Here is a 27,856-nt window from a genome sequence, read left to right as displayed (position 1 = left end):
GTCCCACTCTGCATTCGGGGTGGGAAGTTGATGGAAAGCTTTGATAGAATACACGCGGGCTGTCAAACGGATGCTTCAGTCATCCATGAGGAGGAATTTCTTTTCCAATGATAGATCAAGGGTATAATTCCACAGAGGTGGGTAACAAGAGTTCTTACCAACGTGAAAGGAGCCATTCATGTACATCAACCTGGGTCTGCTGTCACCCAACACCTACAGTCTAATGAGAAAGCATGCATTGTCCCTGAAATCTAAAAGGCCCAAAATGCACGCATCAAGTTGTCTAAATACTAAGAAAGGGTCATAATGATTGACTAGTGAAGTTGACTGGTTTATCTTGGTATACACACACATTTTAATATTCATATTATTAATAATATTAAAATTAAATTGATATTAATAATCATTTGATTTAATAATTTACAATTAAATAAATTTTTTATTTTTTTTAAATCATGTGCTTTGCCAAATACATGCATACTTAATACTTGCATGATCAAATTCATCCATTTAAATGCATTCAGACCTATGTATTTGGGCAATGTGTTCCACCATGAGCGTTGTGTCTTCAAGACAGCATGTCAGGTTAAAAATAATCAAAACCTTCAAAACCCCTGCAATCTGTTCCATTCTGTCGCTGTTTAGCTGTTTTTGAACCCAAGAGCACACCTTATGTCAGCGTCCCCTAAAAAATGCATCTAATCAGGTCATCAATGAACCTAAAACCAGAATAAATATTCAAATCATCTTTAAGGCTAATTAATCGGACAAATCAGCAACCAGTCCATTTTGAAAATAGGTAGTTTCACACTTTCCAACCTATTGCCTGCATATGTCAGGTGAATGAATGAAGTCCTTGATTGTTAAAGGGGTCATGAACTGAGAAATCAAAATTCCCTTGATCTTTTGACATCTAAGAGGTCATTGTACTATAAAAACTTCCCAGAAGTTTCAGAACTCAAAACTTTCTCGTTAGTCTAAAAACAGCTTAAATTGAAGCTAATCTGCAAAAACAACATGTTGTGAAATGTGCCACTTTATCACGTAATAGTGTGGCTAAACACCACCTCCATGCCTGATCAATGTCTGCTTCCACAGCACTGCCTGCTTAGCCCTGTCCACTGATTCGCGCATGTAGTGTAAATAATGAGAGAGGCAAAGACAGGTCTACGCAGAAATCCAATGATAAAGATGGCTCTGAAGACAACAAGACTCTGTGCAGTGTCAATTTGTGGAAAAACAGTCTTTGCATTGCCTTCCTTCTGATCCCAACATTAGGAAAGAGTGGATGAACTTTATTTTTAATGAAGTTACAGACCGCATCAGTTAAGAACTTGGTCCTTTGTTCACTTTACTGTGGATTCGTTCACAAACAAGGCACAATTAAACGCTGGATTTTCAGAAAGAATGAAACTAAAAGACGATGCTGTGCCGAATATATTGGATCTGTTATTACAGATCGTTTGATATGTACTGCGTATTTATGCATTTTAAACCTAAATCACAGCAGCGTCCATCTGTGAAGGCAGTAAGCTGTCAAACATACACATAAGTGTTAGCCAATCATAGCAGTGGCGTTTACTTCTGTGTCTACAATCCGCCACGCCTATTCAAACAGAGCGTTCTGATGAGGGGGGTTAAAAACATGACAGAAAATAGCCTATTACTTCTAAATTATGATGTTTTTTATGTACAAATCTTGATAACATTATAAGGGGTTCTCAGAGAACAGTACAAAATAATAAAAAAGGCAGTTCATAACCCCATTAAAGCTATTTGCAGCACAAAACATACAGATGAAACATGGCACTCACAGTTCTGTTTTGAAGCTGGAGCACCTCGCCAGAGGGATCTTCAGCACTTTGTCATTCAGGCCCACAAAAAGAGTCCTGTCGCCATGGAGAATCTGAAGACTCAGGATTGGCTCCCGCAGAGCAGGAGGGAAGAGTTGCATCTCCTCCAAGTAGCAACCTTGCAGGCTCTTATTAGTGGTTGCCAGGGCCTTAAGAATAGTTCCATACTCTGATAAGTCAGAACAGAAGGCAAAGCATAATTACACAAGGCTGCATAACTAATGCTAACTAATACTATTTATATAAGGATTTAATGGAAAACTTTTTGCAGACATGTGATTTAAAAGGTTTCTGTGCAAAAGAAAAATACAAAACTGAAGTGATTAAGTTTGACTTTGACTAGTTACCTGTGCCTATGTACATGACGTGGTGCAAAGTATCCTGCCCCTGTACAATGTCAACAACCAACTTAGAGAACCGCACATCATCCTGCCAAACCAGCGGGTCCACAGAAACAGGCTGAACCACGTCATTCATGAGGTAGAGCCGCTGAGCGTCCTGCAGACTGCGTTCAGTCAGTCCTTCATTAGGCCCTTCTTCCTCTATGGTCCCACACTGGTAAGTGTCATTAGGGTTAGACTCATTAGCTAGTGTAGAGATCAAGCAGGGCAGTGCAAATATAAACTCACAAAAAAACTTTCAAACTTCTCACCATGTCATTTTATAGGAAAGTAGACAATAACTGTGAATTACGATGCATGCAGGTACACCCAGCTGGTATTGAGCAATTACTCTCACAGTGCCAGGCTGATAGAATTTATCTATTGGCTGTTTGTTTCAGACACACACACAGAGAACAAAATGTAAAAGACATTCAGGGGGAATGATGCACCTGAAAGTTAGGGATGGGGTTCGAGGTGGGCAGCCACGTGGAGCGAGGGTTCTCCTGGGAGCGGAAGGGCCCATTGAAAGCCTGCGTGATTGCGCTGAGGTTGTACGCGCAAACTGCAGAGGCAGCAATGCTGTTCCTGGATCACAAGAAAGAAAGATGATTACAATTTAGTACTATGTTTATCGAAATTATAAATACTAGTTTTTATATATTTTATAAATAGTTTTTGTTCTATATCCTAACATTTATTTTGTCAAAAAGCAAAAAGGAACCATTAAAAATCCGTTCTGAATAATGGTTACGAACAAAAGTATCAGTACCATCATAAAAAGAATTGTTGATCTATAAAATAATATGATGGTCTGTATTTTCCTACACACAGCATACAGTTGTTAGACCTTTACACTTCATGGCCTCAAGGCTGCACAGACAGTTATACAAATCTATAATCTTGAGACAAACATAAAAGTTCATAATCGGTTCAGCCAGGCAGATCTTGTCAGCTTCTTCTGGCATGAAACATTCTCAAATGTGACTTAATTAACTCCATTGATTTGAGTGACAGGTGGCCCAGAGACCCAAGTAAGCTGTCAGGAGCAGAGATGAGCTCTGCAGTGAATGGATTGGGTGGTTATTCTTATTACCAGACTCACACTGAATTTTGTACAGATGACAGTGCAGTTTCAGAAGCTGTTGCAGTGACAAAGAAAGGACAGAGTTTTGTCTTGTTACCCTGAAAAATGTCCCCTGAGCTTTCAATATGCCCAGAGTTTAGAGGGATGCCAGAAGCCCTTAGAGACCAGAGCTATTATAGTCACAGCAGGACTATCAAAAAAATGATACACTCATGCAAAAAAAAAAAAAGGTTAACTAAGAGGATCACTGAAAAGGGGAAGTTATTCTTGTTATCAGATTCATTGTTGTGTGCTGTTGAGACCGCACATAAATGAACAGCAATAATTGTGGTGGTAACACTGAAGCCACAGACAGATGGGCCCACAGGCAGAGCTCCAGGAGGGGGACTTGACCTGCCAGACGCTGGTGTCTGGCTCGGGCTCTTGTTATGTGGCCTGGTGAGGCATGGACTTGATGAAGATTCAACCCTGGTTCTGCTGTTCGACCCTGGGGACTACATGTGAGGAGTTTGACGTAGAAAGTTAGCTTGGTAAAATGAGAGGCTCTTGGCAGTGCAGCTCAAAAAGCTGATGCGCAGATGAAACATGGGCTATAAACCGGTCAGCCCTAGGATGCGAGGACAGAGCAGGCTCTGACAGGACAGCCAATTATCTCAAGCTATTTCTCCTCTTTCACTCTAGCATTCAAAAGCAAGACTCTGAAACTTTGTTTTGAGAAACTAAGAGTTTGTTTTTTGAGATTTTACCTCTCTAGTGAGCTGCTTCCCCGCTGACTGCCTATATAGGCAGCAGAATACAGTTGCCAGTCTTGTTTTAGACTTCTAAATACAGGTACATTTACGCACAGCTTGATTATATATAAAAGTGACACCACATTCTACAACCAGAATTTCAGGACTCAAACCGGCTAGTTGTCTTCCACATCATATAGTGCAATCTTCCAAGGATCCAGTTGCTTACTCTTTCTTATTCAGTCACTGTAAGACTAGTTCGCACCAAGGACGATAACTGTAAGAATAACAATAACGTTTTAATTATCACTCTAATTCCTTTAGAATAGAGACAACTACACCTGTCATTTCAATTCAAAGTACAATTCAGCTTCTTGTGAGATGTGACCAATTCAATTCAAATTCATAGTAAAATCCATAATTGAAAGTGAGCCAAATCTGCTTCAGTTCTGAATTTTGCGAAACACTTGTGACTTTAGTAAGGTGGACATTAGTCAGTCACATTATGAGACAAATATTTTTCTCCAATACACATTGGCCACAATTATTAGCACCCCTAGAAATTCTTATGAATAAAATATCTATGAAGCATATTCCCATTCATGTTCACATTTTTTTTTAGCATACTAAGGTAACTATGAACATAAAATTGTCCAGCCATGACTCCCTGGAGTATAAATTTATTTTTGTAGGAATATAAATGGGAGGGAACACAAAGGCCAACTTTCCTTAATCATTCATAGCAATAAGTAAAACCAAAGAATATACTGTAGTTCTGGTGTGCAGCAGAAGATTGTTGAGCTTCACAAAATGTGGTTGTATTCACCATTTTCACCATCAGGGCAATAATTAAGAAATATCACAGTTGGAAAATTGTCTTTGTAAAATAAAATAAAACAAAATTAAATTAAATTAAATTAAATTAAAAAATAAAGTTGTTTGGGAGGGTTTCAAGAAAAAAAAAATCTTGAGCTTTTTGGCACACATGAGATGGGTTTTAAGGGGATACACAGGGATAAAAAAGTACCCCATACCCATGGTTAAATATACTGCTGGATCTTTAATATTGTGAGCCTGTTTTTCTGCCGGAGGTCCTGGACATCTTGTTCAGATACATGGCATTGTGGATTTTATCAAATACCAACAGATCAAAAAAATCAAAACCTGACTGCCTCTGCTATAAATCTTGTAATGTGCAGTAGCTGGATCTTCCATCAGGACAATGATCCAAAACAAACATCAAAATCAACACAAAAATGGATAACTGAGCACAAAATTAAGGTTCTCCCATGGCCATCTCAGTCTCCTGACCTGAACCCTATAAGTGGCGTGAACTGAAGAGGTGAGTCACGGACCGGGAATTTGAAGGATCTGGAGAGATTCTGTATGGAAGAGTTAGATTTTTGTGATTTATTTTGAAGGAAAGGATATACAATGCAGATTTAACCTTCTTTGCTCATGTGCACCAAGGGGGGTAATAATTCTGACCTCAACTGTATGTTATCAATGTGCAAACATAGTCTATAAGTACTAGTCAAAATCTCACTAAAATGAGGAGCAAAAAATTAACTTGAGTACAACAGCGAGTGCAGCGTATGCATGTTTAAGCAAGGTTTATAGTATACATACATACATAAAAATGCATAAATGCACTGTCTGGTCAAATGATGCATACCTCAGCTAAGTAACGGTGGCGTTTATTGCATTTATGCTTGTGCAGATGTGACTTTCAGACAGATGATGGTGCAGTTTTAAAGGCTGTTGAGGTGTGTAAAAAGTACAAAGTAAAGTAAAAGTAAAGTACAGAGTTTGGTCCTATAACCCTTTGGAAAGTCACCTACTCTAGCAAATCCCATGACATGCTCAGTATAACACGCAACATATGGGAATGAAGTCTTCTCACTGTGAGAGCAGATGACTTCGGAGCTTTCCAAGCGACACGTACAGTAGATCACATGCTTATTTAGATGAAGTCATGTTGAGTTATGATGACAGAATAGACAATATGTCAAAAAAGCACAGGGTCATTTGAGGTCATCCGAGAGGTCCATAAAGTTGATTTAGACATAAAGTAGGACAGCACTCAAGGGGAAAAAGGGGAGTAAAAAAATACATTACTTCAGTGTTTCAACTTCAGTGAATACCTGCATCGCAGCAAAAAAAACAGAGCCAACTCAGCAACCTTCCACAGCCAGGACTGAGGCAAGATTATTAATAAATATTTTTACAGCATAACAATATCTGCCCTTGTGGAAAAACGTGCACTCAAGCATTTGTTTACAAACAGTACTACCGTAATTATTAAAATCATATCATAGTTCATCTGCGTGTACATAATTTATTATTTTTGAACAATACATAACAACTTTACTGCCAATATTGCAAATTTAGTAAGTGCTGAAAAACTTCTGTAAACTTCTTCAGCATATTCTATAGCACTTTTACATTTAAATGCAATATTTATATTAAATATTATTATTAAATATTTATATTATGTTAAATATTTAAATGTAAGTATATTATACAACATTTATATTTAAAGTATGCTGTTTGGTGTTCCGATTTTACAATGATGTATTATAACAGACTGATGAAAAACAACAGAAAGCAGAAACCCTTAATACCATCAACTCCATACATCTACATGAAAGAAATATGCATGGAATAAACTCGAAGCGAAGATTCCTGCTATGGGGTACAAAAAACTAATTTCAAGGTGGATTTTGTCATGCTGCATCACAGCGAGTGAAGAGATGCACTTGGCTGTTATTCTGTATTTGTTGTAATTCAGGCATGAAAGTGTGTGTATTCATGATAGACGTATTCATTCACACCCACAGATCTGTTTTCCAGAGGGGTTGTCTGTCATCATATTAACTGCCAAAAGGTCTGTTCCACCCAGTTAACCTGCAGGTGATTGACAGAAATGAGGATGATAGCTGTTCCTTCAAAAAGTTAACTAAAAAGGTAGAAAATAAAAAAAGAAACCACATCAAAATTATTTGAAATGTGTTTAAACATTTCCTTCTTCATCATACCAAAATGTATGAATAAGGGGAAAATGTCCAATTATATTGCAAAATAAACCTAGAAAGGGTCACCGAGAGCTAATAAATTAATCCTACATTTAACTTAAATAAGATAAAAAGACAGCAGAGTGATATGTGAAACATGAAACTAGCTAGTATATGAAAATATTAGTATAGCTAGCTAGTATAACTAGCTATAAACTAGTAAGTTTTATAAAAGCAATAAAAGAAAGAAAAACAATGATTTTAGCTATTGCAGAAAACCAATTTACAAAAATGAGGTAACCTCTGCAAAGTGCAACCTCTCATGACTTATTGCTTTTATACAATGCAGAAACAGCAATTTAATGAAACATTCCAATGTTCAAGTTAAATTTATGAATAATAATAATCATAAAACATCCAAGGAGCCCATGCCAAACACTGAAAAGATTATATATCCATGTATCCAACACAGAAAGGAAAAGAAAATGTCTGTATGTAATATCCTTAAAAATACAAATATATATATATATATATATTACATTACTTAAGTTGCTTTTTACAATACATCTAATATAGCTGATACTGTCTGTAAGCTCAGTATGAGGACATATACTGCTTTGACACCTTCAGCTCAATGAAAGTATGCACTCACGCTGCCAATACCTCGGGACAAACTACTACCAACACTTTCAGGCATTTTTGGCATTTTCACTCCGCTCCTCCCATGCCCACCCTCCCTGTTTTGCAGCCCCAAACCCCAGGGAGCATTGCTTAAGGTGTTCAATTTACCACAGACAGATGGAGACTCTGTTGTTCTGATTGCATTACCATATTCCGTTCCTACTGGGGCAGTGAGTGAAAGGGGACAGGAAAAAACACAAAAAAGAAACAGAGATAAAATGAGTGAGAACGAGAGAGAGATAGGGAGAAATATAGGGAAGGAGAGCAAGAGAAGGTGAGTATTCAGATTTATATACTGCCATACTACTTGCTATTTGAAATGTTGTTTGTAGTATGCATACTGTCAAGTAGTGATAAAAAGTGATAGATAAAAAATGTTGGTCCACCACTAGCGGACATACTGATTATTTTCTGGAATATCTCAACAAAAATGTTGCTTTCCATTTATTTAATCGAATGTAATGCATAAGTGATTCATCCTATAGGACAGAATCTCCAAGAGGTGTTGCACTACCAAGTTGGGTAGAAGTGATTTTATTGCATACTGCAAGATGAATCAACTGCTACATTAAATAATATGTAGTAAACAGCATGTAGCAAGATATGAATATACCGCGAAAGAAGCACTTGGTGATGGTCAGGAAGAATGAAGATTTCATTAAAAAGATCTATTAGGAAAGGTCTGTGACAGCTAACACAGGAATAACATAATTCATAATGTTATTAGATTCATATTAATCTGCTATACTTTGTTAGCAAATTGACTTGCAATTAAGGCCAAAAATATACTTGTTAATCTAGCGCTTATTTATTTTCTTGTTCTAAGTTGTAACAGAGGTGGATGGATGCAGCATATTCCTGTACTCCTCTCTAAGGCCTTCTCACATTTCATGAACACACTGAAACAGACTTAAAGGGTTAGTTCACCCAAAAATGAAAATTAGCCCACAAATCACTCACCCTCAAGTCATCCTAGGTGTATATGACTTTCTTCTTTCAGACGAATCCAGTCGGAGTTATATTAAAAATTGTCTTGTTTCATGGCACTCAGCGGGTCTAGCATGCATCAGTCCAAAGGAAGTTAAATAAAAAGCGCCCATCCATAAAAAAAAGGGTCTCACACGGCTCCGGGGGGTGAATAAAGGCCACACTCATTCACAATTAGCATATTCCCCGCCTATGAATTACAGCTACGCAAATTCTAGGAATATCTAGGAATGGTGTGGAATCCTTGGACTCAATTCTCAGGTTTGGTAAGTTATATAGCATAAATGCATAAGAGACTAATAGGCTATATGCCTAACAATAAATGAATAAATTAACGTGTGTCAGACCAGAGCGTTTTTAGCCAGCTGACATAATGCCTGGTGCTCTTCTGAAAGAGCTTGAGCTTCTGAAAGAGCTTGAGCTTGAAGGTGCTTGAGAGAGCTTTGGAGGCACTGCATTTTTCTGGAGTGACGCATTGTTTGCTATGATTACGAGCATCTTATTTTGAAGAATATTACTGAATATAAAAATGCATTAACCAGCCATATTAACTTCTCCATTGTTGTGTTGTACAAGTATGATCATGGTTGGTCAATGTAATGTTTGTCCCGCCCCTCCTCCACTGAGATTGGACGGCTGTCTAAAAAGGGACAGTGATGAGCTCTGCGTTTTATCCAAAGTTAAAGAGTAAAAAACAAAAAAAAGACAGGACAAATGAACTCGTTAAATATCATTCTAATACATAGTTCATAAAAAAACAGTATCATCAGTTTGTCTAAAAGATTACAGAACATTTGAATGTTTTATGCACCATATACACATGGTTGGGAGCAGGTGTAAATTTCTTTAGTACCAACTAACATTTTCATGAATCCGAAAATTTACGTCAGAACGACTTTCCGAATGATTTACACAAAAAATCGTTCTGCTCGTGTTTTATGAATGAGTCCCATTGACTTTTTAGATTGCTTTTAGATCTGGCTGTTTTCTCAACAGGCTTGAGTTTAGAACTCATGTGGGTTTTCATCACACAGGAAGTCTGTTTTCGCTTGATTTGCACTTGTTAAACTGCATTCTCTTTCAATTAGCCTGTATTTGGAAACCCGGCACAGTATCATCAGTTTGTCTAAAAGATTACAGAACATTTGAATGTTTTATGCACCATATACACATGGTTGGGAGCAGGTGTAAATTTCTTTAGTACCAACTAACATTTTCATGAATCCGAAAATTTACGTCAGAACGACTTTCCGAATGATTTACACAAAAAATCGTTCTGCTCATGTTTCATGAATGAGGCCCAATGTATCCATCAGGATATAAGTTCTTACACCGCTATGAGCAGCTTGATTTGTAAATATGAAGGTGCTGGGCAAAGGGCATAGCTACTGTATAGGTCCCAGAACGTGCATAGAACATGTGTACAGTATATATATTATGCTGATGTTGTGTTTGATGACTAGACTTACACGTTGGTGGTGAAGATGCCATAGATGAGATCCTGTTCGGGCAGGTAGAAGGTGCTCTGTAGTTCATTGTAGTAGAAGGGGATCTCTCCCGACCGTGAGCAGTTGAGTCTGGCCTTTGTGAAGGTGGTCCACGTGTCTTCTAGCAAGAAGCGGCCCCCTATGTCGTTCTTACACACCCGCGCCACCCGCGAGTACACCGTCTTACCGCAGTCGTGTTCCACTGCGTTTTCCCTCAAGAAGAAGAAGGTGAAAAGACCCACGTCGTAAGCCGAGATGAAGTGAGGCTCTAAAGGAGAAGGAAAAAAAGCGTGGCTAAACACCTTACAGGCACAACAAGCATTTCAAATGGGTACGTCTATAGCAGGACTCTCAGTAATGCAGCATAAAGTGGTTTAAAAGCCAAAACAACGACTTTACTTCCATAGCAAACTGGCCTGAATCCCTGTTTCACTCTTTCTTAATATCCGCTTATGCCTGCCAAGGACTGGAGCAGAAATCTGTGTGTATTTGACATGCAAAAATTATTCGGAATATAAAAAGTTGTCCGGTTGGTCCAGGTGGCACTGGTCTGGATTGCATTAGTAAGAGTTAATATCGCACACTCTGAATAATGTCTTACCCCCAAGGCCTGTTTATTCCCCAGCCCATCCAGTAATGCATGCCACAGATATTCACCTGTAAATAGGCATGACTAAAATCACTGCTGGGGCCATCGCAGCAGTTTACGAGAATGAGATTACTGTTACACTGTGAAGCCCAGGAGAGGCATCAATAGCCATAACTGCTTTTGATTCAATTTTAAACACAATAAATACCAAATCTCAGAGGACACAGACTCAGAAACAGCCCAGAGAAGCATTTGCATACTGCAAACGATACTGCTCTATCTGCCAAATCTAACTGCAACAGAATTACATGGTCAAAACTGGACTGGAACTTTATGCACTGTACCATGTGTTGGTCCAAAAATCACAATAAGACAACATCAGCGTAGCCCATATGAATTTATGCTATATTCAGTGCTTTCATCTGAAACCAGAGGCAGAACAGTATTTGTTCTTCACTGACAAAAAAAACAAAATTATACTTTATTTCAGGCTCATATCATGGTTTTTGGTGGGCAATGTAAATACTCTGGTATATAAATTTGTACCATGGTATATATAAAATATAATGGTATTAATGCTTGATCCAATCACTGTACCATGGTGAGTAAATGAAGAAAATTAATTTGGGTTACTAATAAAAGTACCATGGCACTACCATGTTTTTTTTTTCTCCCCGTATCATGGTAAAGACGTATTAAGGCAGTATCATGGTTTTTAGACACATTTTTAAAGTACATTGAAGCACCATGTAAATACAGTGGTATATGAACGTGCACTAATTTACACTACTGCGTAAGTTTGGGGTCAACAAAAGTTTAAAACAATTTTATTTTATTTTTATTTTATTTTAAAGGAATTCATATTAAAGTGACATAAAGACTTAAAATTATTTTACTAATTATTATTTAAAATATTTAAAAATATTTTTTTTATTCACCAAAGAATTCTGAAAAGAGTATCACAGTTTCCACAAAATAATAAGCAGCACAACTGTTTTCAACATTGATAAGAAGAAAAGTTTCTTGAGCGCCAAATCAGCATATTAAAATGACTATTACTGTTTTACTGTATAATCAATAAAATAAATGTAGCCTTAGACAGTATAACATTACATACTGACCCCAAACTTTTGAACAGTACTGTATATAATACCATGGTATTAACATCTGATTCCATCCCTGTATTTTAAACGTGAATAAATGATGACTGATGATTAATTTTCATTAAAAAGGATATGGAATCATGCTAATGGCACATCACATCTTATGCTTATTTGGTTGGCATTTTAAGTATCTGGTACCAGGAAAAAAACACTAGTACACTAATATTTATCATAGAATACAGTACAGAAGTTATATGTCAACACCTCACTGTACCATGGTACATTTTGTAAGCAGTGACCCTTAAAAAAGATCCAATTCTCTCTCCAGAAGCATTAACAGAGGATTGTTGTGAACAAACAATTCTTCTGCTTTCAGTTTCAATGAGACATCATAACTACACTTCCACACAGATCAAGGTGAAGAAAGTGGTCAGAGAGGCACAGTGAATACCAATACAGATCCATTCAACATTAGAACAATTACTTCCCAGTGACTGCAGGAATTCATCAGGTTTTTTGCTAAGCTAAAAACAGGCAGGGTGTGAGTGTGCTGATTTGTGAGGGACTGAACATGACAAACGGTATTTTCCTTCTTCCATGCTGAACGTAAATACTGCCTCATTTTCACACCGCCACTCCATCAGGGGTCCCTGTATGTGTGTGTGTTTATCTGCGAGCCACAGTCAGGGGAAAACACTAAGCTGGGAAGTGAATTACGAGTCCCAATAAGCACCAGAGGAGAGAGGCATGTGCTAATAGCCACGCTGCAGGCAATGATGATATTTCTCATTGAATCAGAGCTGTGCTAAAACAATATCACATCTCACTTCGGGTACGACCCCACATGGGCAAAAAAAAAAACATTCAGTCAGCACCTGGCATGAATGATATAATAACAGTCCGGTTGGAATCGATTGTAGACCCTTGAGGTTCATGCCTTCTTCACTGACCCCCAGTTGAGAAATAAGTTTTTAATTCACACTTCATCTCTATCAAGTCCACATTCCGCTAACACACATGATTAAAAAGGTAATTGGTTTTACTTTGGCTAAACTGGAAAAATCTATTTTTCAAGACAAATGGTGTTCAGTTGTGCAGCTATTAGCAAACCACTCGATAATGTTACTACCCATTAGCCAAATAGCTACTTTAGCTACAAATAGAGCTTCTTTTTTTTTTTTTGCTACCTCACAATTCATGTTTCACTTTCATGTTTTAGTTCGGCTAAACTGAAAAAAAGCATATTTGAAGAGAAATGTTATTCAGTTGTGCAACTATTAGCAAACCACTCGCTAATGTTACTACCCATTAGCCAAATAGCTACTTTAGCTACAAATAGAGCTTTTTTTTTGCTAACTCACAATTCATGTTTTACTTTCATGTTTTAGTTCGGCTAAACTGAAAAAAAGCATATTTGAAGAGAAATGTTATTCAGTTGTGCAACTATTAGCAAACCACTCTATAATGTTACTACCCATTAGACAAATAGTTACTTTAGCTACAAGAGCTTTTTTAGCTACCTCACAATTTGTTTTACTTTCATGTTTTACTTTGGCTTAACTGTAAAAAAGGCATATTTGAAGAGAAATGTTATTCAGTTGTGCAACTATTAGCAAACCACTCGATAATGTTACTACCAATTAGCCAAGTAGCTACTTTAGCTACAAATAGAGCATTTTTTTTTTTTTTTGCTAACTCACAATTCATGTTTTACTTTCATGTTTTAGTTTGGCTAAACTGTAAAAAGGCATATTTTAAAGAGAAATGTTATTCAGTTGTGCAACCATTAGCAAACCACTCTATAATGTTAGCCTACTACCCATTAGCCAAATAGCTACTTTAGCTACAAGAGCTTTTTTAGCTACCTCACAATTAGTTTTACTTTCATGTTTTACTTTGGCTAAACTGTAAAAAAGCATATTTGAAGAGAAATGTTAGTTGTGCAACTATTAGCAAACCACTCAATAATGTTGCTATCCATTACCCAAAAAGCTACTTTAGCTACAAATAGTGCTTGTTCATGATTCAACTTATTCACAGTGGATAAAAGTATTTTTTTCATGTTGAACATTCTCTTTTGTCATAATATGTCATAATATGGAAGTAAAATAGCAATTCAGACTAACTTTAAGCTTTCTTGTGCTGATTTTCTTTAAATAAGACAATATATGTGTTGCCGCAGGTAAATGCGTAAGCTTCAATAATCTTGCTTCCCTCTTTTTGTCTTTCACTCTCCTCAAGTGTGAACCTACAGTGGAACTACAGGCCGACTGAGTGACGTGAAGCGTTGCAGCTGCAATTTCACCCTCTCTCGGTCATGAGGAATAATTACACTGCTGGATGCCTGAAAGTTCATCTCCTCCGCCCAATCCTAACTCTCCAACCCTTGTCTATGTCCTTCTCCTTTCACCTCAACTACCCTCTGACATCTCCTCACTGTATGACTTACAGCTCTGGCATCAGAACTTTCTGCTTATTCCATTTTGACTGGCATTGGATGAATTTTCTAAGGGAAAAGGCACAGTGTCAGCAGCTGGGAGATTATTGACACCTTTTGACTTTGTGCAGGAAGTGTGCTGAGTTTCGTTTGTTTCTATCTTTGACTGGTTCCTACCTTGACAGGCCAGGGCTGCTCTAAAAAACTGCCTTCGACACAAAAGATACAATTGTGAGAGTGCAGCTTTGCTTTTCTCACTTTTTGCTAGGTATCATATAGGAACTTGTCATACTGTATGCACTTACAGTGGGTCAAACAAGGAACAGGGTTATTTTAGTTAACTAAAACCATAAAAAACATTTAGTTACATTAAATAAAAAACGTTAATTGAAAAGGCAAAAATAAATAAATAAATGAATTACTTCAACGTTGCCGTAAAATAAATAAATACTTTATAGACATATTTGAACAAAAACACACAACAAAATTACTAAGACTTCTAAGACTTTATAATTAAAGTGAAAACAAAATATATATATATATATATATATAAAATAAAAACTCAAAATATTACCAAAACTTTATTAGTATTTCAATGATACTAAAAGAACACTGCAGCACCTGCAAAATAAATTATTTTGTATCACTGATATACTATTATAGTTTTTAATATTAATATTTTAAAATGTAGTTTTTATTTTTATAATTTCAGTTTTCATCTTAATTTTAGTTAACGTGTTAGCAATTTAGCGGTGTATTTGTCATTTTATTAGCTCTTTTTGAATAGGTCTATACAGTTCTTAATTCATTTTTATATTTATTTTTATTTTAGTACTTACTTCATGTTAAACTAAAAGAAAATGAGAAATGATGCCTTGGCAAGTGGCTACAATTAAAATTAGCATATTTTTCTTTTCTTTTTTATTTCAGTTAACTTTAATTTTATTTCAAGTAACAATTTTTTTATGCTTTAGTTTTAGTTGATAATAACACTGGTCAGATATTTCTCCGAAAGTTTGTGTAAAAGACACAAGTGAGACGATACAGTAAGAGTACACTCTAAAAAATGCTGGGTTAAATACAACCCAGTGCTGGGTAAAATAGGAACAAACCCAGCAATTGGGTTGTTTTGACCCAGTGGTTGGGTTTCTACCCAGAAGGTTGGGTTAAACATTTAACTCAACCTCTGGGTCAAAACAGCCAAATTGCTGGGTTTCTCCCTATTTTACCCAGCACTGGGTTGTATTTAACCCAGCATTTTTTAGAGTGTATACAGAGACTATGCAGATAAACAATACACACAAATAACAGAGCTGAGATGAGAAATGTTTGATTAGACACGTTTGAGATAAGAGACTTTGTGATATATTTTTTTTTAGATCTATACAAGGAGATTATTGTGGGGTTTTCATTAAGAAAACATTTGAGATGCAGGAGACTTAAGCAAAACAGTTTGATTTCCATTTAATCATGTTGTCTAGGGGAAACAACTTTTCTTTCCTATGGGGAGTGCTATTAGCATACACAAAATTAAATAAATGTCTAATCAACCATTTTCTTTTGAAGAACAACATTCAGCAATTTGGCTGCATATTAGCAGGACAGAAAAAAGGAAGGGCATCAAGAGAAATGTCAAAAGTTTTCAGACGATCCCTGTAATATGAGACTATCAGACATGAGATGATGAGATTAATATACCATTAAGCCATTTGGAGTTGTACTGGGCGGTCCGCAGAGGCGGCATTCCTCCTAGGCTGCGGTAGATGACAGGGTCCCGGCCGGAGAAATCGATGACCGTGGCGGCATACAGCTCTCCGCTTTCGGTCACCACAGCCGTCGAATTATGACGTGGGTCATAGGGGCAGCGGGCCACTCCGTTCACCCTCTCCAACACTCTGCTCATGTTCCCTGCCTGAGAGGTGGATACGGTATGGATTACACACACACTTTGATAAAAGCTCCAGTTTAGGCAGCTCATTTAGCTGATATATGCTTACCTCTCTGGTGATGCAAAGGGGCTGGAAGGCATTGGTACCGCAGGTGATCACCTCTGTCTTGTTGACAAGCAACACCCGGATGTAGTTTTGACACTCCTCCTGCAGGAGCAGATGCACTTGACAGTATGACAATAGCAGTAGCATGTTCAAAATACTATGGTACTGCATACAATTAAAAATGTATGCAAATAGCAGTATGCTACATTGCTGTGACAGAAAGGCACTGCGTTCCATATTTAAGTCATGTTTAATTTTGCGAATGTCTTCTGTGAAATTACTTTTTACAGCCCCATCAAATAATAAGGTGAGAAAGATTTCAAGAAAAAAAAAAAAGTTTCAGCAGACATTGGTTCATGCATCATAGTGGAAATAGAAACTTCAACTTAAGCACATTGCATTGTGGGATTCAGTAAATCAAATCTAGCAAATCATCCGGTCATCCATACTACAGAAAAGGAAATCTGCATAAAAAAATCTTAAAGAAATGCTAATGGTATGTATTTTTTCCAATTGGAAATAATACAGATTTGCTTTTTCTATCTTTAATAGGGTTCTTTAATATATATATATATATATATATATATATATATATATAGTACACACATTCAAAAGCTTAGAGTTGCAAAAAAGCTTGGCGTTTTTCTCTTTTTTTTTCAGCAGCGCAAGCCACTCCATTTTCCTCTGCCCAATTATGTCCCCTTAGAGCTGTGTGTCCAGCCAACAATAATAGAGGCAGCACTTAAAAACTGCAATCCTGCTCTCTTAAAGGGTTAGTTCACCCAAAAATGAAAATTCTGTCATTAATTACTCACCCTCATGTCGTTTCAAACCCGTAAGACCTTCGTTCATCTTCGGAACACAAATTAAGATATTTTTGATGGAATCTTGAGAGCTTGTTGTCCCTAATATGCACAGTTAATTATTCATTTATTTATCATAAGTAATCATCATTGCAAAAAAAAATTTTTAAATAAAAAAAACTCCACTGTTATCACACTTAGCAGAATTTCCTCATATCATGCAGGACTATTAGAAAGGCAAAATCGATGCAAATCAGTGGATATGTCTGCTATAATAGGATAGGTGTGTTAAGGCCAGTTGGAGCTAAACTCTGCAGGGCATTGGCCCTCCAGGATCTAGTTTGGAGACCCCTGTCCTACAGAGTTGTTACTTTGCACATGCTTTTTGATCATTACAAATAATAATGTAAAATGATTTTCTTAGAATAGGAGATATGCTGTCTCTCGTATCACATACATTATTAATAGTTAAGTATGTGGTCTTGAAAAGGATCCTTTTTTTCTCTCATTTGGACTCGGTCTTGACTTGGACTCAAACCTCTTTGGACTCGGTCTCGACTCGGTCTCGACTAGTCCTGGTCTTGGACTTGTCTTGGACTCGACAAAGCTGGACTTGACTACAGCTCTACAACAACGTAGGAAACAGATCTGGCATGACGAAATGTTGAATAAAGTCGTTTTTTTCTGGGAACATTTCAGTTGCGTTGCTGTCTACACTCTTAAAAATAAAGCTGCTTCACGATGCCATAGAAGAACCTTTTTGTCTAAATGGTTCCATAAAGAACCTTTCTGTTTCTGTTTCACAAAAGGTTCTTTGGGGCGAAAGAAGGTTCTTCAGATTATAAAAAGGTAAGAAAGAAATGGTTCTTTAAAGAACCTTTGACTGAATGTTACTTTGTGGAACCAAAAATGGTTCTTCTATGGCATCGCTTGAAGAAACTTTTGAAGCACCTTTATTTTTAAGAGTGTCAAACAGCTCTCAGATTCCTTCAAAAATATATCAATTTGTGTTCCGAAGATGAACGAAGGTCTTACGGGTTTGAAACTACATGAGGGTAAGTAATTAATGACAGAATTTTCATTTTTGGGTGAACTATCCCTTTAAGGTGAGCATGTGCACAATCAAACGCACCTTTCACAAATTATTCAGATATAAGCACAAAGCTACCACCTTTATCTCTCAGCTTGAGGTCCCATTGGTTTCAGATCTTGACTAAACTCTAAATATAGTCCATTTGTTTGTATGGCCCACTAAGCTTCAAAGGAAATATTAGAAACATAAGAAACCGTTCAATGTGGAAAAGGAGATGAAGCTGATGGTAATTGGTTTAGTGTATTAATAGAGCAATTTCCTTTTACATGACCTGTCATGCTGTGGCTCAAGTGAGCTCTGACTGATGGGACTGAATCATAATTATTGTGAACATTTGAACCTGGAGGAATATGGCAAAGCAAGAAGGAAGAGAAATAGACAACTTCATCAAATAATTTAATGAACAAGCTCCAGACAAGAAGTTGGTGTGCTTAAGAGAGATTCGAGATATTCTTGGTTAATTTTTCCCCACATGCCAATTAAAAACAGCAAATATAGCCCATAATGTTGTATTTGGATTTGATGAAGTTGAGCATTTTCATGCAGATTGGATAAGTGAGACCAAGAACGACGGTGACGTCAAGACAGAATTAAGAGCGAAATGAAAAATCGATTAACTATTAAACCAAAAGTGAAATAACATTCGTCAGACTGAAAGAAAAGGACATTTCGATAGGTGGTGCAATGCACCTTTCAGATTATATCTTATTGGTCGGTGAGTTTATGTAACTGGACGAAGAAAAATACATCAATCAACAAGACGAAAATTCAAAAAGACTTTGTCCTACACCACAGCTCTCAAATGTCATTTGTATTTCTAAATAGGATAAACACAGGAGCATTTAGTCATCCTTGACATTGACATGTTTTGATGCAACATGTGAATAAGATTTGAGAACTATTGCAGAGGCCAATATTTTTTCATCATATTAGGAGCTCACCAGCAATCACTCAAAAGAGTTCTTGCATCAAAACTTTTTAAACCTGAAAAAAGTCATAAGGGCTTGAAACTACATAAGGATGAGTAAATCATTTTCTGTTTCACAAAAGGTTCTTTGGGGCGAAAGAAGGTTCTTCAGATTATAAAAAGGTAAGAAAGAAATGGTTCTTTAAAGAACCTTTGACTGAATGTTACTTTGTGGAACCAAAAATGGTTCTTCTATGGCATCGCTTGAAGAAACTTTTGAAGCACCTTTATTTTTAAGAGTGTCAAACAGCTCTCAGATTCCTTCAAAAATATATCAATTTGTGTTCCGAAGATGAACGAAGGTCTTACGGGTTTGAAACTACATGAGGGTAAGTAATTAATGACAGAATTTTCATTTTTGGGTGAACTATCCCTTTAAGGTGAGCATGTGCACAATCAAACGCACCTTTCACAAATTATTCAGATATAAGCACAAAGCTACCACCTTTATCTCTCAGCTTGAGGTCCCATTGGTTTCAGATCTTGACTAAACTCTAAATATAGTCCATTTGTTTGTATGGCCCACTAAGCTTCAAAGGAAATATTAGAAACATAAGAAACCGTTCAATGTGGAAAAGGAGATGAAGCTGATGGTAATTGGTTTAGTGTATTAATAGAGCAATTTCCTTTTACATGACCTGTCATGCTGTGGCTCAAGTGAGCTCTGACTGATGGGACTGAATCATAATTATTGTGAACATTTGAACCTGGAGGAATATGGCAAAGCAAGAAGGAAGAGAAATAGACAACTTCATCAAATAATTTAATGAACAAGCTCCAGACAAGAAGTTGGTGTGCTTAAGAGAGATTCGAGATATTCTTGGTTAATTTTTCCCCACATGCCAATTAAAAACAGCAAATATAGCCCATAATGTTGTATTTGGATTTGATGAAGTTGAGCATTTTCATGCAGATTGGATAAGTGAGACCAAGAACGACGGTGACGTCAAGACAGAATTAAGAGCGAAATGAAAAATCGATTAACTATTAAACCAAAAGTGAAATAACATTCGTCAGACTGAAAGAAAAGGACATTTCGATAGGTGGTGCAATGCACCTTTCAGATTATATCTTATTGGTCGGTGAGTTTATGTAACTGGACGAAGAAAAATACATCAATCAACAAGACGAAAATTCAAAAAGACTTTGTCCTACACCACAGCTCTCAAATGTCATTTGTATTTCTAAATAGGATAAACACAGGAGCATTTAGTCATCCTTGACATTGACATGTTTTGATGCAACATGTGAATAAGATTTGAGAACTATTGCAGAGGCCAATATTTTTTCATCATATTAGGAGCTCACCAGCAATCACTCAAAAGAGTTCTTGCATCAAAACTTTTTAAACCTGAAAAAAGTCATAAGGGCTTGAAACTACATAAGGATGAGTAAATCATAGTAAAACTTCCATTTGTGGGTGAACTGACCAATTAATACTGAGAAACTGCCTGGATTTTTAATGGTTGCATGTATAGATTTAGCTATCTCCTTCTTGCCAGTCAAAGCAGTTAACCGCACCAAAGTTGTCAGGTACAACAATGCCACACAGATCTGGTGCTCTTTTGTTTGTGTTTGCATTCATGTGTGTTTCAGGACTGAGACATGTTTGTGATGGATGCCTAAGCGGTGAGTCATCGTTCAGGTCATTAACATCTTCTGTCTGTGAGCCCCTGTTTTCTGGAAGAATCCGTCAGCTTAACCCTGACCTTAGCGACGGCAGTCCCTCTCTTCACACCACACTGGAACAATGCCAGCCCTCCAATGCTATTCCCAAAAAGCATTCTGAAGAGGCAGGCTGTGAAAAGCACACTGTATGCCATGTTTGGCGAAGGCTTGAATGTGAAGTTGGAAACCCTGGGTCAGAATCCACCAGGCTGGGGTGGATGGAGATGGGAGAGCTTTTCACTGGTGGGAGGTTTGAACCTTTGAATGACAAATTACTTTGGACAAGCGTTATGCCAAAGAGGATGAGGTAATATATAGATTAAAAGCATGCAGAGGTAATGACGTAACTGTTTGTTCATTAAGCCTGGGTTTTTCAACCTTTTTTTGTCTTATACCCCCATAACCCCATCAGTACGGTTCAAGTACCCTGTCATAAACGCTAGCAAAAAATGTGGTCTTACACTGCATTTCGTGTAGCTTTACTGATAAAATAAAATAAAAATGGTTATTATTAAAATTGTTATTATTATTTTTGTTCTTTATTACTACTACTACTACTACTACTAATAATAATACATTTCAATCTTTTTCTTATACTGGATTTAATTAAGCATTATCAGTAACATAAAATTAAATAAAAAATGAAGGTTTAATAATAATAATAATAATTTATCTTTATAATATTATTACTACCACATTTTTTATATTTTTCTTATACTACACTTAATTTAGCATTATCAATAAAATAAATAAATAAAATAATGTTTATTATTATTAATCATTATTGCAATTCTTCTTCTTATTATTATTATTATTATTAGAATGAGTTCAAAAACAAATAATAAAAATAAATAAATAATAGCTACAATGATTCACTTTTAAACTAAAAACTGAAAAATAGACTCACAGTTGCTTCCTCTTAAACTGAAGAGGTTTGATGAAAATAGAGACATATGGTCTTAATCATTATTGTTTTTAATTACATATAGATATAGAATCTGTATGAGATGTTTCATTTTTGGAAAAAAAAAATTTTTCATTTAATTTTTTAATTTTTTTATCTTAAATTAAGATACATTTTCTTGTGATACTTGATATCAAAACAAGTTTTTTTTTTTACCCGCCTCGCAAACAATTGTTTAAAATAAATAAATAAATATTCTCTTCTAACACAATTTCACTTCTCTTGTAAATTTATTTTTTTTAAATGTTTAGATATTTTACCAGAAAACAAGTCAAAAATACCAATACTTGAAGTGCAGGGCTTGAGTTTGCATGAACAATCCCTTCCCTCCAAAACTTTACTGGTTTGGGATGAAAACGTCATTTGCATACTCATTAAGGAGGCCCCTGATTAAAGTGTGATGGCTCCGCCCCCATCCAGCCGGCTGGAGCAGCGAGGCTATCCGTCTCATTGCGGATCTTCAAGGTCTGTTGCTTCAATAGGCAAGCCGAGGCACCACCCTGTTTTGTCCTTTAACAGAGTGCCCTATTCAAGCAGCCCCATCCCCATTTACCGCCGCCCTCAAAGATGTGACATGACTCTCAATACCTTTGCCTCATTGTCTAAGAACGCTGAACCTTACACAAGAGGGCGCAGATATGCTCTCTAGCATCTCCTCCTTCCCCCATGGCATTCCCTGAGCCGTCTCTCTCTCACTTCACATTCCAAAACCATCTTCACCATCAGAAAAATAGAGGCAGTGTAGCATGGGGGTGAACACCCCGCTCCGTAGGCCTGAATAAGGGTACTGCCTGGTTTTGTCTAGAGATGTGTGTGTGCCCAGGACATGCAAATAGTGAGCCCTTTGAAGGTTCACAGCTGTTCCGTCTGAACGCATTTACTTGGGGCTGGAAAAACAGGATGAGAAACGAAGCAACAGGTCAGTGTCTAATGCACAGCTCTAACAATGCGGTTGCACTACAACACCAGGATAAAAGCATCATCGCACGCACAGTAAAGGCGTATGTGTGGACGTGAGTGATAGCTTTAATTTAAGAAGGCCATTTTGAGTGAACCCAACTGCCTCAGCAAGTTACAAACCTCTCACGCAAAAGAGCAATGATGTGAGAGACCGAGGCACCACGACGCTGCAGTACTTTTCTGATCCAGGTTTGAGCGCATTTTTAAGCATAAATCACAATAAGTTTGGTTCAGTTTATTCTTAAAAGAAGAAAAATCTTTTGTTTTCCAAAAGGGAAAAATATTAATATACATTCTCTAAAAAAAGTAATATTATCTAAATGTTTCATTTTACTGGAAAGCAAAAAAAAAAAAATCATTAAGATGTTTAAATATTTGCCATCTGTTGTCCAATAATAGTCATATTTGAAGCTACAGCAACTTCTACTTCTATCTGCTAAAAATAAAAAGAGGGATGAGTATAAAATTAAAGCAAAGCCTGAGAATTGCTTTCATTGTTTCATTTTACCCCATGTCAAATGTACTTGTGACAAACTTGCATAGGATATAGAATCTGGGGGGGTTGTTTTTTTGTTTTCATTTTTATTCGTTGCATTTTATCTTTACATTTAAAAAAATAACATACATTTACTTTAGAAATGTACTTGAATAAAATACTTATTTTCAGTAAATATCTTTAAAGTTTATTTTCTTAAAGTTTTAAGTCTTATAATATTTTTTAAAGTTATATTTTTATGATGTTTAGACATTTTACCAAGTCAAAAATTCTGATTAATTAAAAAAAAATCTGATTATTATTTTTATTTTATTTTATTTTATTATTTTTTTTTTGTAGTATTGGACATTTGACAAAAATATCTTTAAAATGCAATAATAATAACACTTTTAGGAGTTAATAACAATGTAATTTTCTACTCATACTTTTTATCAAAGGCAAATTTACAAATAAAATGACACATTAAAAAATCTTTTGTGATCAAACATTTTTGCGAGTCATTTTGTTAACAAGACAAGCCATGAGTACAAATGCCTGCTGCAAGTCAAGTGAAATCATTTTTTTTTTTTAAAGCATTTCCCATTGGATTTCATTGTCTTCTTCCATTGTCTATATGTCACAAATTAGCCCACCAGTGGCAAAGACTGCATCAATAATTCAATCTTGGCAAATTGCAGAGGGAAATTAATCATGAGTAGGTAGGATGAAATCAGCCCAGATTCATCAAACTCTGAGGTCAGAGAGTTGAAATTTGCACCTTGGGCGACCGTTGAGTGATCACATCAAAAAGAAGACACTTAGCGTTGCTTTTCCTCATTTTGATCTCCAGTCTGGAGCATCCTTTTCCTAAGGCCTCAGCCGTCCCACGAGAGCCAGAATATGAAAAATGTAGCACGCCACATAGCTGCTGCCGTGATCCTGCGAGCCTCTGTAAGATCATTAGAATAAATGAGAGCAGCAGTCACCATTGTGCTCATGCATTTCCATCTGTTGAGCCGGATGCTGTTTCATAATCACCACAGAGTATTTGTGAACACTGAACATATTTTTCTAACCAAAACAACACCAGAGCAGAATCTAAACAGCTCTTGTTCCCAGCTGCTATTTGCTCACGTCGGGTACTTCCTGTTTTATTGGTTACAGCTGAAGGGGGCAGTCACCTCTTGACCACAGGGGTCGCCGTCCAAAGCAGCTGTAACAATGTCTACTGAATGCATTCGGCACACAGCGCTCTCACGCTGTTGTCTGTTGACAGAGAGCAGAGATTTCTGTCTTGTCAATGCAGAGACTGACGTCTCGGATGTTTGAATTTTGGATATAGACCAACCAGTGTACCTTTCAGAGCAAATGTGTGGGAATTCTGTGAGTAGAGTGAAGTATTATTGACCTCTGGTTCAGGCTATTGTACAAACACAGAGAGGATGGGAAAGATGGGGAGCAATTATGATCAGCCATACTTTCATATGTCTTATCCAATGGAGTCCAATGCTCTTTTGGTCATTGTATAGAGAGAAAAAGAAATAAACTGATGTCAGTTGGCTTCATCATTTGGAGAAAAGCATCTAATTGGGTTCTTCATGGTGCTTTGTGCTCTGAAATGGGTCAGGACCTTCAAAAGATTTCATTCTTTACACAGCCTTTACAGGTCTTGATAGCCTCGTGAAAACATTGTGAAATAGCAATAGAAAAAAAATCAGACATGACTATTTCGAGGAAATTCTTAAGGTAGTACACTGTAGAGCCGCACAATGAAAGGTTCATCTTAAATTCTCTTATCTTGGCCATGTGAAATGCTCTGAAATTACACCAGAAGGAAGGCTGTGACAGCTGTACTAATCTCTCAGTTTATGTTTACCTGTATTGCTTTTCATTTATTTATTCTACGCTGAGCACTGATTTATTACCAAAATCCCTCATACATTTTCAGAGGCTAAATGAAAGATGTCCAACTGCATGCATACAATCTGCTAAAACTGTCTGCCATGACATTTCAGACAATTTTATAAAAGAAATGCTTAAGCAAATGTCACAGAAAGATTTTTTTAATTTTCTCAAAGTTTCTTATGCTCACCAAAACTGCCTGTATTTGATCAAATATAAAGTAAAACAGCAATATTGTGAAATATTTTTACAATTTAAAATAATTGGTTTCTATTTTAATATCTTTTCAAATGTAATTTATTCCTGTGATGAAAAAGCTGAATCAGAAATTCAGCTGAATTCAGAAATCATTCTAATATGCTGATTTTGGGCCCAAGGAATATTTCTTGCTATTAAACTGTATGAAACAGTTGTTCTGCTTAATATGGAAACTGAAAAATTGTACTCCAGGATTAATTGAGTTGAAAGTTTAAAAGAAAGGCATTTATTTTACTTTACTTTACTTTACTTACTTTATTTTGACATTATAAAAGTCTTTACTGTCACTCTTTTTAACAATTTAATGCATCCCTGCTAAATAGAAGTATTCATTTCATTTTTTTTTAAAGAGCCCAAACATTTGGACGGCAGTGTAACTAGCTTCTAACACATGACAAATGACAACTTAGAAAAACTAGCTGCTAGTCATCCTAATTCAACTGTGTCAGATACAAAAAAAAGCAATCCATCAAGCACATCCACACAATTCACTTGGGTCCATACATGAACTTGGACCTGAAAACTATGAACCGAATCAGACTGAGCAGTGACTGGAATCCTCAGTGGCATTACATTTTTATTCTTTAGTGTACTTTATGTACTTGCATGACATAAAAACAAAAATCAACCAAGACAGAAGGGGGAGTTGTGACAGAGATTCCACTGAGAGATGGAGGGAGGATGCTGTTATGAGTATGTGGTCGCATGCAAGCGAATCCATTGGATAAAGAAGAGGGATGATGGAGACTTGAGATTCCACAAAATTATTCATGCATGACCCATCTGTTTACATTCCAGTCATGTCGAACTGTGGCCTTTATCTCATTCCTGACTCCTTAGTAACGAGAACGCTCCTCTCCCATAGCTCTTCATCCCCATTCATAACATCACATCACTCTTCAGTGACCCTGAGGTCAAGCTTCTGGTCTGGTTCCATCTCCAGAGGTTCTGAGCCTCTTATGTGTCAGATCTAAGCTTCTCTACATTCTGAGACCCTTCAGTATACCAGTCAAGATGTTTGGACACACCAATTTGTTCTTTATTTTTACTATTTCCCAAATGTTAAAGGAACAGTAAAAGCATCAAGACAATAAAATGACACAACTGTTAGTATAGGAATTATGCATTGCTAAAAATTATACAAAAATGAAAACTTATTATGTTTTAGTTTGGTCAAAGTAGCTTAACATACTCTGGCCGTTCCCTCAACCAACTTTATAAGGGTGCATCCTGGTGCATGTGTGCCAAATGCATGAAAAAAAATTAAATAAAACTGTGCCTTTCTACAAAAAATACAATGTACATAAATCCAATTTATATTTGTCTACAAAACATATCAAGAATGTAAGCATAGGGCTTTAGATCAAAGATCATTATAAACTCATTCAAGTGTGTACAAACTTCTGTCTGGTAGCGTAAATCCTGGGGAAATCATGCCCTAATATATCTAGTGAACTACATCTACATCTTGGCGAATGGAGAAATTATTCCACCTCATTTTGCAAAAAGCATTTAGATGATGGCTGAACTTTTGTTTTTCGGAACAGCATGGTGCATGAACATCTATTTTCACATTAGATACAGCCATAATGTAAATTAATAGCCATGAGCACATAAATAGAATGATGCAGGCTCTGAGAATGAACTGTCATTATCTTATTTCTGCTGAGCAATTGCATTAGTCAGATATGACAGATTTAATCATGTCTATGGAGGCTGTGACTGACTATATTCTGTAGCCTCAACTGTGAGAGAGGAAGTTCATCCCACATTGTAAACTGATCTGTGCAAATCTGGTACATTTGCGCAAATGCGTACCAAAGGGACGGGATCAAGAGCCGAGAAGGAAAGAGAAGCTGACAGAAGCTGTGTTCTGAGTTTCCTCTCTATTGCTCATGTAATAGAACTTACTTACAGCATGAAGGAGTCTCAGGGAGGCACGGAAGAAGCGCAGTATGTGGGTGGGTCTCAGTCTCAGTATCTTGAGCTCCCCCATTGTGCCAACATAGTGACGCTAACATCATCAGATGTTCCTGATCCCATGAGATGGCTGGTCCCCCATGAGGCAGAAGCAGTGGAATCCTGCTGCCTCATGCATCCGTTTAGATCTTGGGAAACAGCAGCAGCAACACAGTGTGCACAGACAGCAAGCACTGATCTCACCGGGGGAAAAAAAACACTGTCTCAGGATAGACAGGTTTGGGATCCTGGGAAAAGTCTAATGCTTTGACAATGGTGGTAGTTACAAAAACATGGTGTAGATAAATGATCTTCATTTATAAATCATTTCTGTGCACCCTGGGTTGATTCATAAAGCAGTTGTTGAAAATCAAATTGCTGATGTTCAAAGTGCCTAGTTACAATACCAGTCAAATGGTTTCCGAATTCAAATTTCAGAATCGAAATGGAAGTATAGTATGAGA

The 27,856-nt window shown here is 36.7% G+C and overlaps 1 protein-coding gene across 1 annotated transcript in view; it reads right to left on the bottom strand.

Moving 5' to 3' along the window:
• The window catches only part of LOC107597557 (semaphorin-5B-like), a 60,857-nt gene extending 33,428 nt beyond the window's left edge, over positions 1-27,429 (bottom strand). Inside the window, 7 exon segments of the mRNA XM_016288688.1 lie at positions 1,815-2,022; positions 2,201-2,408; positions 2,686-2,821; positions 10,203-10,488; positions 16,048-16,261; positions 16,347-16,445; positions 27,349-27,429. Of these exon segments, the coding sequence (XP_016144174.1) occupies positions 1,815-2,022; positions 2,201-2,408; positions 2,686-2,821; positions 10,203-10,488; positions 16,048-16,261; positions 16,347-16,445; positions 27,349-27,429 (1,232 nt within the window).
• Between the last annotated feature and the right edge of the window lie 427 nt (positions 27,430-27,856).

The sequence above is a fragment of the Sinocyclocheilus grahami genome, unplaced genomic scaffold (assembly GCF_001515645.1).
Source record: "Sinocyclocheilus grahami isolate Dianchi unplaced genomic scaffold, SAMN03320097.WGS_v1.1 scaffold233.1, whole genome shotgun sequence".
In the NCBI taxonomy this organism is placed as follows: domain Eukaryota; kingdom Metazoa; phylum Chordata; class Actinopteri; order Cypriniformes; family Cyprinidae; genus Sinocyclocheilus; species Sinocyclocheilus grahami.
The sequence above is the reverse complement of the archived record's forward strand: the minus strand, read 5'-3'. Positions and strand labels throughout refer to the sequence as shown.